Raw genomic sequence first — 12,628 nt, 5'->3', positions numbered from 1 at the left:
TAAAAATATCAGGAGTTCCAAACCAGACTCTGACTAGCGGATATTCGTAATCAGTAAGAATCTCGAACTCTTCTATCTCTTTTCGCAATTATCACCAGTCTGCTTATGCGAAAAAACTCTTCCGCTTCAGCTTTTCTGCCCCAACAGTGCGACAAAAAAAAATCGTAGAGGAGCAAGCTTTTCTAGTGTGTGTGTGCGGGGGGGGGGGGGGGGGGTGCTTATTCGAGCACATGCACTCGGCGTTTAAGAAAACATGGATTGATACTTATTCCACCTTCCCATGTCAAATATTGCCGCGAAACCTTCAAAACTGTATTCGTTGTTTTTAACAGCCGCCGGCATAAAGGCTTATCACTCTGATTCTGGATCGCGTATCAGTTCTGTAATCTTTGTTTGTTAATGCTCGATGTCGCTAGTCACATCTTTATCAGTTTTGTTGTAGCGCAAGATGTGCCGAGATCTATCTCGAAGATTCCGGCCACTCGTGTGTCTTTCCACAATGTTCCAGCCTGTGCTGGTAGCTGTTTGGTAGATGGAATGTTGCAGACAAATCGCATATATACACTTGTTTTGATCGCCTGAAAAGATGCACATCAACGGCCCTTATCTGACGGCCTGTCTTACTGAGTTTTGAAAAGGCCACTCGTGTGTCTTTCCACAATGTTCCAGCCTGTGCTGGTAGCTGTTTGCGACGTCATCCAGATTGTTCTGAGCAGCCTTTAAATTGAGCGTTGACGAGTGTGACGGGAATTCTTTCTCCGACGACCGACGAGCACGTTTGTTGCTATCGCCGCCGCCGAGTTGCTTAGTTCTTTTGCGGGCGCAAGTCAGCCCCAATAAAGAGTTATTTCAGTACCATCACGCCTGTGTCTTCTTTTGGCGTGTACGGCCTTGTCACCTACGTGACAATATCAACCAGAGCTGGCTGCTCTTTTCACCTATTTTAGATCAAATGGCCTCGCTATGTCACAAAAATCATTGAAGACTCAATAATCAAATGCCCACACCAACAACGGAATTGTTTTGCGTAACTAGGCCTTTAACGCTATCGTATTAAAGAATTGGAATGTTGCAGACAAATCGCATATATACACTTGTTTTGATCGCCCGAAAAGATGCACATCAACGGCCCTTATCTGACGGCCTGTCTTACTGAGTTTTGAAAAGACCATTTCACTGCAGGTACGTGGTCGAAGAGAAGCCCGGTGACGAGGCCTTGGAGTACGTTGTGCGCATCCCGAGCGTAGACCGCAGGGACTCTTCCCTCTTCAGCTGCTACGCCGAGAACGCCTACGGAAGGGACGACACAAATTTCCAAGTGGTCGTCCAGGGTGGGTCCGTGTATGCGTCCACTAAAATCGCAAAACTGCACAATCTAGGCCACACATAAATATTAGGAACCAGTTTTAAGCGAAGTATTAGCTAAAAGAGTTTGCAAACTCTTTAAATTAAAACTTCGCCCAGTGTGAGAGGCGTACAACGATGTGGTCGAAGTTTTAACGGACACATGCACTCGGGGAAACTTTCTCGTCAGTGTGCTTCGCGACGCATTCTTCTCACCTTATTGTTTTCTGCTTCTGCATGTGCGCCTTTTCTCATTATCGTCATATTACGAGCAGCCTGCTTACCCCAACCGCAGGGCACGGGCCTCTCTCGTGTACCTGTAACCAACAGATGGTAAAATAATCCTCGTAATAATCCCAATCTCATCCGCCCATCTTAATTTCTGCTGCCTTTGCGACGCTTGTCTTCTGCTGTAATCTAGCCCGTCACGCTTAAAGATCACGGTTGTCTTGCATTGCCACGTATCAACGGCTGTCACGTGTTCTCTATACATGATTAGTTCTAAATTGGCTACTTTCTCATAAACTGCTGTTCGTTCGTGAAGACATTCCGCGTCTTTGTCTTTCTCAAAGTTGCACCTATATTACCTTCATAGGCTCATGAGTGCTCATTCGTGCATGCGCGCGTCCGCGATAAGCGCCATGCTGCGCGAGATTCCGCGGGATACCGCGAGACTGTGACGTCATCACCCGGTGACGTCATCGGCTATGACAGGCGTGGAGTCGTGAATGAATGTGACGTCATCATTACATTACATTCGACCATATCTAATAACCGGAATTGGCGCCAACATGAAGTCACATCCAGTCATGACGTCACGTCTGGTCAGGACCGATGACTTCTCCAGGCGATTCACGCATATACGAAGCTGACGCGGCCGGGCGGCCGATCCAGCCATCCGTGCTGCGCTTTCCATCTGGCGCTTCCTCAAATGCCGCACTATTCAGCATACGGAAGCAGACGCAGCAAATCAGGAATTAGTGACGCTTCAAACAAAGGCTTTTGCCTAGCTCATCGCACTTTTGGGGTCCAAAGTAGCCCCAAAGTTTTTTTTTTTTTTCCGTTCTATATGTCTTTGAGATGTACTGTATGAATTTACTTCCGAAAAATAGGTTGCAAAAAGAGGCGATGAGAAGAAAGCACTGAAAGGGATGAAAGGAAAGCAAGCTCATAACGAGTATTTGGCTAGTATTTGAATACCGTGCAGATATACATAGTTTTGTCAGCAAATGTTCCGAATAGTACGAAAAGAAGTTATGAAAAAAAAAAAAAACAGCAGTGGCAGAGTGAGGAGGGTTCAAGTCATGGTGGCGCGTCTTCGATTAAACGCACTTCTCTATTATAAAGTTTGATCGACGTGTCACTCATTCAGTTTTTATCTCTTGTTTGGGGGCAAATGCGCTTCGAGAAGCGTTTGTGTTTTTTTTTTTTTTCACTGCTCTTACACAGAATCTTGATTTTATTTAGTAGAGACATATTTTATGCAAGTCAATACTTCGACAGGCGACTGACACTGCTTTCGGTTACTAAGAGACAGTTTCTTTTCTTCTTAAATATTTCAATATTAAAAAGACTACGGGCTCTGAGTCACAAGTCGGTCAACTTTTATAATACTGAAATGTATCCCTCGAAGGTAAGGTGCCGTAGCTTGCCCTTTCCAAACCGCTAAATGCGCCCTCTCTACTTCTGATACCGTTCTTAGCTGGTAGCGGCAAAACTATGTAAGTGTCTCTGTAATTCGAATAAAATTCTTTTGTAAATTTGTGCTGCCGTCATGAACCGACTTGCCGAATAACGTATTCTGTTAACTCAGCTTTTCAGTGTACTTTCTTCCCTCTCAGTTGCAAAGATTTCGATCGACTGAATTATGTGGCAGCGACAAAATAAATGTCTTTTCCCCACAGCGGCAGGCTGTTAGAATTTGATGCAAATTGGGCCTATATTCATCTACGATACGCAGAATAATTGTGATAGAGACAACGAGATTTTTTCTTTCCTTTGTTTAGAACTTGCAAATCAAGCAAATACTTTTAGATGTTTCCCATTTTTCCTAATTGCTGAAAAATACTCGGACCCCAGCCTGCTTTATGGCGAGATTGGCTTAACACACCCCTACTACAGAGAATCTACGGGTCCAGCGAGAGTGATATAGTTATATAAGTTTTCTAATGTGAAACAGCAATTTAGTACCATAAGCAATTGTGATCTGTTGCTGCTTAATACTAACTCATGCAGGTTTTCCGACAACTGCCGACGTTTCTTCTTCAAAAAGCGACATCACTAGGCTTCTGGTACTTAAGCGCATCAGTTATTTCGTTCCCACTGTGTCTAAACAACCGAGCATTTTTTTATGCATTAGCTAATTTTAGTGGATTTTATTATTGGCAATATTTGAGACCAATTTCTTTGATTATATCATATCTGTGGCGAATACAGAACAGACATTAGAAGGGTGCTAATAAAGCGAACGATAGCAGACCGCCGTCTACATCCGGGTTAATATCACAAGCACTCTGGACCAAAGCGTTTGCGGGGTGAAATCTTTTGGAGGAAGAGTACTGCAGCACTCTTGGTGTAACCATGTCGCTGGGAATGTAGTGAGCTGAGCAAGTATGGTTGTTCTCGCACTGCTTCTTAGATTTAAAGCAACTGACATGTGAGACTGCATCGAAATAATCCTTTTCCGCGTACCCGCATTGCATAAATATTTGTGGCCAATGGTGCGTAAGGGCACTGAACTCGAGACGAACAAAGGAAACGATCCAACTATTAAAACTCAGTGCTCTTTATTTCGTATTATACAATATAAATAAATAGATGTTGGGCCTCACTTACTTCCTTTAGAGATAGTTTTAAACGCTTAGATTCTGACTCCTCTATACTGCACTTAATTTGCTCGGACTTTTTCTTTTTGTTTATCTCCAAAAAGGCTTATTGGATATAGGTGCTCGTGAGCGTACTCATATTTTATTTTAAATACAGCAGTCTGAGTGATATACCTAATCTGAACACAATTTTCCGCGAGTGGGCTCATATCGAAGCAAACATTGTACCGTCAAATTATCTCGTCCACAGAACGTGCTGATTGACTAAAGAACGACGGAGTAAATCGACGTTCTATTCTAAAAACTGTGGAATAGAGGAGTCTCGACCATAAGGTTTCGCCGTACATTTAAGTGTGAAAAGAGTACTAATTTAACAGATGAAAAATATTCGTTGAGTCGTTGAATACAAGCTCGGGAAGAATGCCTCTGCAACATGTCTTTCGCAAACGCAATATAGGCAGCATCAAAAAAGAAATATGCAGCACACCACGAGAACGTAGCATTGCTCTATTACGCTTTTTTCAAAAGCATTTTTTTTTTTTTACAGCGACGTGCTGCAAGTCAATTTCGAAGGTCCGACTTTAAAGGAGAATTTCTTCGATGGCATATAGCAAGCCCACCGCATCTCAAAGAGTAATGCTTTGGCTATCCATTTCCTTACTTCTCCTTGCGCTACGTTCTGCCCGAGCAGAGCCGCCGGACAAGCCGCGAGGCCTTGAGGCGACGCAGACGACCAGTAGGTCGGTGACGCTGTCGTGGTCTCCCCCTTACTCCGGAAACAGCCCGGTGATCAAGTACCTGCTGGAACACAAGCCACAAGATGGTACGCACGTTTGAGTAACGCGCGAATGACCGAAATTATTGTGGAAGGGCATATTTTATAAGGTGTTAAATTCGAGCTACCGGGGGGGGGGGGGGGGGTGGCAAATTATGGGCTTGGACATAATGATTACTATCTGCGAGTCTTTAACGTTCGCTCACTGCGCTCAGGATGTGAGCACCTATTGCGTGCCATCTTTTTCGAAGCGCTGTGACGACGTCTGGGCTCAAACCCAGGTACCCTGAAATAGTAGCCGAGCGCCGATATATTGAGTCACTGTGGTGTTAAATGACGTGTTGAAGACAGAACAACAAGGAAAATGAAGAGAAATAACATCTCTGCCAGTTCTGAAAATGTCAGGCGGTTTTTAGAGCTAGCCGCTGAACACTAACTGAGCAGTTTTAGACCGTTCGATTCATTATTCAAAGTGTTGAGTGTGCTTCAAGTAAATTTGATTAGGTGCGTGTGAAGTGCACACAAACACGCTGACGCAAACCCACCACCTCTTGCTGCCGATGCAGCTTAAGCTACAATTTCTTCGAAACAGTAGTTGTAACGGAGATTTTCGAGAAGTTGTTTAAGCCAAAAGTTTTCAATTTCCTTTATGACGCCTAATTTTTGGCAGGTTCATGGGAACGCGACTCTCATCTAATGGCAATCGAGTCCACCGAATTTTCCCACCTGGCCGGTGGCCTTCGACCGAAGGCCAGCTACGAGTTCAGGCTGAGGGCAGAGAACGCCATCGGGCTGAGCGATCCGAGCGAAGTGCTCGTAGTCACAACAGAAGAAGAAGGTATGCCGAATGTCTTTATATACACTCTGGTTTCGCTCAGGAGAAAAGTAAACCTTCCTCTAAAGCATACAGCGATCTTTGTAATTTCATAGTAAAACCATATTCAATATGCTGGCGCGCATGGCAAGTCGTTCTTCTAAGAAGCGACGAGGAAAAAAGCAGCAGCTTCTGCCGTCATGCTCGTATACATTTTAAACATGATACGGATTAAGCATTTCACAAGATTCGAAAATACGGGGATATATTATGCCAGACGTAGTTACGAAGTAACATTTGCAGACAAGAAATATTTTACGACTCATTGTCACGTCTTGCATTCTGCATGCTTTATTTGATGACAAGGAAAGCCTGGGCTTCCTTCTTGTTCAATGCAGGCCGAAATGATATGATATGGCCGTAAAGATACCCCAATTTTCTTTTTTTTAGCAACTAAACGACCTAGTTTTAATTGCTTCAAAGAAGATGACGTCTTTCTTAGGTAAATAACGACAAGAGAGAAAACGAGGAATGTCGTGACGCTCATATCTCTCTGAATGTACTCTCGAAATATCGTTCAGAAGATTTGCGTCTTGTGCCGTCTATTAGTTCCGTAATTGGTTTGACTAAATAAGACATTTTGGTAGCTAAGATGTTTCAGTTCAGTTCAGCCGTTCAGTCGTGTCCGACTAAGATGTTTACGGCTTTGTAAATGATCAGTGTCAACTACTTTGTTAATAAGTGGTGTCTCTTTGTAATGAAACTGGTGTCGGAACGCAGCTCCCAGTGGTGCGCCTCGAGAAATCAAAGTAACGCCGACTGGCTCACGGAGTCTGCATGTGTCTTGGAAGGTAAGCCGAATTTATAGTTACGAATTGCTCTCCCGAAGAATCTTGTTTTCTAGGAAAATACCAAGCAAATGAGCGATAGGTATTTTCGAGCGCCGTTGCGTTCAGCTTTCCACCAACGATAAAAATGCGTTAAGAACTTTCACACCAGGATACCGTTATAAACAGGCGTGTTAAATATTGCATTGATATTATTATATAGCTGGACAGGATCGTAGGTATATTTGCAGTTTCTGAACTACATCAACCACCTTGTAACGCAATATTTGCGAGCACAGTATTCATTTCGTGACCCATTTTTTCTTGCCGCACGTTCCTCCTCGCCACATAGGGTAATGCCTAGAGAGCTGTTTTATGTCAGCGTCCACCAATAATTTGCATAAGGATCTCCTTTTTCCACATGTGCCAATAGCCGCCCCTGGAGGAAGAGTCGCATGGTTTAGTTCAGGGCTACTACGTTGGCTACCGCGTCCGCGACAGCAAAGAATCATTTGCCTACAAAACTCTGGAAAGCTCGTCTGCCTCGGTGATTCAACAGTGCGACCTGGCTGACTTGCGGCGCAGCACTCGGTACAGCGTCGTGGTGCAGGCATTTAATGCCAAAGGTGCTGGCCCCACTTCAGAAGAGGTCGTCGCCCAAACACTAGACATAGGTGAGCTGCATTTCCCATTCACGTGACACCTATCTCTTCCGTGGTCGAATCGCGCTTTTTTGTTCTCCGAGAATGGCAGGCTGAAACGCCTCAACTTCTCAACTGATCAAGGGTACATTCCAACACACAAAAAAAAAAGAAAGTTTATACTCGACTTGCTTTATTCCGGTGTTGCCTTTACAGTTTACGCTGTTGTCCGAAATTTTGGCAGTGGAATTTTATCTTCTTTCTACTTTATTGAATACCATTACGGCATTTATAGTCTGTCTTATATATCTCTCAGTAGTGCTAGCGCATTACAAAACTTGTTGAGAAGCATCAGTGTGCTTCATGGTGCCTGTTGTGAAAATATGCATTAGTCCAAAATAGAACGGTTCTGTCGCGTTATTTGCAGAGGAAGTTTATTGCGCAGTAATTTTAGCGGAATCCTGTGGGCCATTAGATCTTTACGCAATTATTTCAGGATGTAACCCTTAGCCCTCTATTTTACAGTATTATGACACTTTATAAAGTAGAATGTCGTAGTTGTAGCATTTTGGCGAGTCACTACTGCGTTCGAATGTTTTACGCAAACTCCAAAGCACTCAAGGAGGCTTTCCACATGGTTCCACGTACAGACGCTCCCGCGGCCCCGACGTTGAAACTGGTCTCCTCGACGTCGTCTTCAGTTCACCTCAGCTGGGACGTCCAGAAAGAGCAGCCTATCAATGGTAGGTCAGATCGGCAACTAATATTGATGACGCTATAAGCTCAAAAAAAAAAGAATAGTTGCAATAAAAGAAGTAATGCATATCCAAATTTAGTTTTTCCTGCTCTATGAGCATTTTTTTATTTCGAGGTGTAACTTTATGTGAGGAATTGAAGTTTTTCATTTGAGGAAGGTATGTGAAGCTGAAGTTAGAGGCTTCGTCGTCTTATGCAACGAGATAATTTTTTTTTTTTTGCCTGCTGCTTAGGGAGAAATTAGTCTTGATTTCTTATGGGAACGTTAGGCGTGCACTGCCTGTGGCCCCGTGCTATATCGAGCGTACGCGAACCCCCCTTAAATTAACCCTATTTTAACCACTGATTCAACACCATTCTATGTATTGGCCATTTCATTTTGCACCTGCCTACTAGGAAAAAAAAATCATCGAAAGAATCATACTTTTTATCTTAATCTTCACTACATTTAACAAGGTTTATGTATTATCGTAGCGCCACTGAAAGGAAGTTCACTGTGCGTCTAGGTGCATTTGTCGCTGTTTTGTCGGATTATTTATGGCAGCTAAATATTCTAAACATGCAATTTCTTTCCCGACTTTTTGAGGAAAATTGCGAGATCGATGAAAACTGAGAGGAAGTCAGAAACTTGCATCTTGAATGCATCATTCACGAGAGTCTTGCATGGCATCATATAAATATTCAACAAAAGGCACTATCACACTATCTCAACACAAACTCAAAACCCTCATATTACGAGCTGAAACTTCATCAAATTAGTACTGGCGGCAAGCATCTGTCTTTTTTTTTTTTTTTTTTTTATAACAAAAACCTCGCCACCGGAAGCCGCCGTCTGACGGAAATTAAATTTATTCATCACTTCGTTAAAGATCGGTTACGCACCCAGTGGGAAATAGAACGCAAACAAAACAACACTTAGCGAAATTAGTTGTTAATCGCGTTTCTGGGGGCCTAGTCTAGTAGTACGCGGGAGATGTCAGCTTTAATTTCCAGAGCGGAGGGATATCCAGCGGGCATACCTCGAGTACAACCTTTTCCTTCGCCTAGTGCTAAGCTCCTTCTCGGGTGAAGAAGCTTGAGAAACAGGTCTTTCACATAACTCGGTATAGACGATATACTACTTGCGCCAGGCGTTGTTTAGCTGAGCTTCCTTCGCGCTATTAAAATTCATTTATATGAAAATACTTTGTTACTGATGATTTTGTTTTAACGTGATTTCGCCCATTGTTACAGAACAACGCACTGTGCCGCTGATGTCTTTATTACTGACGAAAAAGTGGGGAATATAGCGAATTACCTCTACTTGCAATTTCAAGCACCGATCTTACGAGAATGCGATACTTCTTCAGGGTTCGTTCTCTACCACAAGGCTGAGCCCTCTCCGACGCCCGATGTGCAGTCTACGGAGGACTCGGGTGATTGGTCGGAGGTTCAAACCGGTGCCGAGCGTTCGGCGTACGCGTTTCGTGGTCTCAGATGCGGCCGCAAGTACGCCTTCTACGCGACGGCCTTTAACGCCGCAGGCAGGGGACCGAGGAGCAACACGGTAGTGGCCAAGACAGATGGTTCAGGTAAGCATATAGTTTTTTTCCTGTCTCCTGCTTTTGTCTCGTGTAAAAATGCTCTTCAGAATCCCCTACGAGGTTCCTCTGGCAGGCATTTAAGTTCGAACATCTTGGTATACCTGAAAATTGCTTTCGAGAAACAGCACGGCAGGAAGTCACGAGGTCGTATATAGGTCGCTTTGGTCGCATTTTGAGACTCGACATGCTCGTTCATTTCTCCATAACTTGTGCAATGTGACTACAAATTAGGGAATTCCAGAGGGTCGAACATATCTTGAAGTCAGACCCTGCCTCTACCATCGTAGGCTCCGTGCCGCCTATGTAAACGACGCATCATTAGAAAGAGACAGTGTTCCTTGAATATTAATGCGACATCCCTTTCAGCCGGGTAAGTTTTGTGCAATTTACCAGGTTACGCGGAAAATTTTTCAGATCTTCAACTTCGTCCTTTATTAACTTGGGCGGAGATCTTAGTGCATGGCGTCTTTTACATTCCTGTCGTAATTAAATGCAATTACCATGCACGAGATATATAGGCACTATTGCTTACCGTAGCTTAGCGTGAAATTTGGACAAATTAAAATAAATACTATTAGTGACCTCATAAAAAGCAAGTTATGGTACCCAAGCACTCTGATGGTATCGCGTTTAACCAAGCCGAATAAATGCGATAATTTAACGAAAATGTTCGTTTTACGACGGCTGTCTTTAGATTAGATTATATAAATTCAAATAGAGATAAAAAAGCGGCGCATGGTTTTGAAGTGGTTGTGATTATATTATCTCAGAACTGCTACAGGTTAAAACCTGTCAGCACTGGGAATCTCTTGTAAGTGGCAAGTTATGTTGTGATTCCGCACACAGCGCCGATTGCGCCGGACCAACACGACCTCTTGTTGTGCAACGTGACCTCGGTGACACTTCAGCTGAGCTCGTGGAAAAACGGAGGCTGTCCGATAACAGCATTTGCCGTTCTGTGCAAGCCTCAGTCGCACAAGGATTGGTCTCCTACAGCGCCAACACATCTGATACCGGACCACCAGAAGCCGCCATCGTTAGTAATACCTGACCTGACCCCGGCTACTTGGTACGACCTGCTGATCACAGCGGAGAATGATGCAGGAGCTACGGAGGCTGAATACGTCTTCGCTACACTTACAATGTCCGGAGGTGAGATTACCCTGAAGTGCACCCAGGAGATGCTTTCAATTAGTGCCTGCTCAAAATGCGAATTCAGTCAATGTGGCACATTATGATGTCGTTGGGGAGAGGGAAAAAGGTTTAATAAATGAAACAGGAGAGGGGGTCAGCGGACGTTGTTGAGGACAGCAGAAACGAAAACTTATTCCGACGTCTCTACCTGAGACGCTAGCCCACGAGTAGTCTTGTAGAAGGCAATGTATACTCATTACTTGTTACGTGTAATAAAGACCATTTTATTTCAGTGGTGCTTGCCAAAGAGCGTTTTTCTTTTGCATTTAAATGTTTCGATATAAATTTAGTTATGTGTAAATATAATTTTCTGTCAATATTCAAAACTTCTGGCACATGTGAAGCATTCGTCCACCATCCATTCTGCGGCCGGTATCTGCGAAATGAGATAAATAATATGCGAAGTGTTACAGTACGGAAGCAAGGGCAGATGATATCAGAAAAAAGGAATATGCGCTAGCCTGTAGGCAAGGAGACCATTGGCAGGTCAGTTCGGTGCTTGGTCCTAAGATCCGCATTTTTTTTTTTTTTGTTGTGATTAGGACTTGAATAGTTTCAAATAAAATTCATAACAGGGCTTGAGACCACCTGCACAAACATCAATCAGCTACTGATAGACTACAAAAGTAGAGCAGTGTGGCAAAGAGTGCTCTACAAATGCATTGCATTGAGAATTTCAAAAAGCGAGTAATAATTTGTGCAAGAACTATAACAGAATGGTGTCTTTCGAATTAGATGGCTGTGTACTAACGTCAACGAAATATTTCATGGGCGTTCAGAAAACATCATGCATTCTGACCTTGCCACAAAGTCTAGTGGCTTTATACTGCTGCCAGCGTATGAACGATGCATGGCCGCTCCCATATTCAGACAGTATAGGCATCATTAGTTCCAAGAAAATATGCCTAAATAAGATACTTTTCCTCTTTCGTGTTACGGAAGCCCCTCCCGCCTTTTTAGTGATAGTACACTATTACACACCAGCCTGAAATTTCTGCACGTGCTTTCTTGACAACGGGTAATCGAAAATAATCTTTTTCATTCTGTTCGCGGCAGTGGAAGAATGCAATGTCTGGTGGCTGCCAAACATTTTTTGTTTAGCTCAGAATTAAATGCTTTCAACATCAACATAATTGCCTTATTATGTCACCACTCTTAGTTGTCTTTTCGTACCGTTTACAGCGCGTGCTTTTAAATAGCAGATGCTATGTGTATTTCAAGTGAGCCCTTTCTCTATCTAGGTACCCTGCCCCCGCCCCAGTGGACCCAGGCTGTGGATGCACAACATCGTCACATGCGCGTCCTCATTCCCGTCATCTGCACCCTGCTCGTTGTGCTGCTTCTAGCTGTCGCCATCTGCTACGTCTTCTCCCGTCGAAGGCATTCTTCAGTGCAGAGGCCTTACTCAGGTTTGAAAGGAAGAAATTGCAGCTGGCGTCACTGACTCCCTTTGTGCGCTTGTGGGCGTTACTACACAAAATATGAGTCTAAAACAAAGACGGATACATTGAAGAGCTGCTGAAAGTGACTCTCGCAGCTTCTGTTAGTGGAATATAGCGCAGCTTCAGCTCATGCAAACGTAACGACAATAAAATAAATCATGACATTAAACGAAGCAAGTGTGGACTGCACAAGAATTTAATTTATTTGATGACAATGCAGCAGAGTGCAAAGTATTGAAATGCACATCGCAACCATTATTATAATTTTAACTGCAAAAAGCTGTTCACAAATGTTGTAGTTTTAACCATTATCTGCTTTATTTTAAGAAACCCAAGACAGTGGTGATATACTACGCAACTGCATTCCTGCGTGTAAATTTTTTAATTCTTTTTCACCTTTATAGGTTTTCTCAATGCGCTTAGCTCT

The 12,628-nt window shown here is 43.5% G+C and overlaps 1 protein-coding gene across 1 annotated transcript in view; it reads left to right on the top strand.

The window, feature by feature from the left end:
* LOC146190316 (cell adhesion molecule Dscam1-like) overlaps positions 1–12,628 on the top strand; it is a 164,315-nt gene that overhangs the window by 147,313 nt on the left and 4,374 nt on the right. The window contains exons 16-24 of the mRNA XM_084599769.1: positions 1,183–1,331; positions 4,861–4,992; positions 5,615–5,782; positions 6,539–6,609; positions 7,019–7,259; positions 7,877–7,969; positions 9,332–9,553; positions 10,412–10,717; positions 12,001–12,168. Of these exons, the coding sequence (XP_084455895.1) occupies positions 1,183–1,331; positions 4,861–4,992; positions 5,615–5,782; positions 6,539–6,609; positions 7,019–7,259; positions 7,877–7,969; positions 9,332–9,553; positions 10,412–10,717; positions 12,001–12,168 (1,550 nt within the window). The remainder of the gene's footprint in view (positions 1–1,182; positions 1,332–4,860; positions 4,993–5,614; positions 5,783–6,538; positions 6,610–7,018; positions 7,260–7,876; positions 7,970–9,331; positions 9,554–10,411; positions 10,718–12,000; positions 12,169–12,628) is intronic.

Source organism: Amblyomma maculatum, chromosome 4 (genome assembly GCF_055883805.1).
Source record: "Amblyomma maculatum isolate TAMU_Amacu chromosome 4, ASM5588380v1, whole genome shotgun sequence".
NCBI lineage: Eukaryota > Metazoa > Arthropoda > Arachnida > Ixodida > Ixodidae > Amblyomma > Amblyomma maculatum.
Note: the sequence above shows the minus strand (reverse complement) of the source record. Positions and strands in the feature narration are given on the sequence as shown.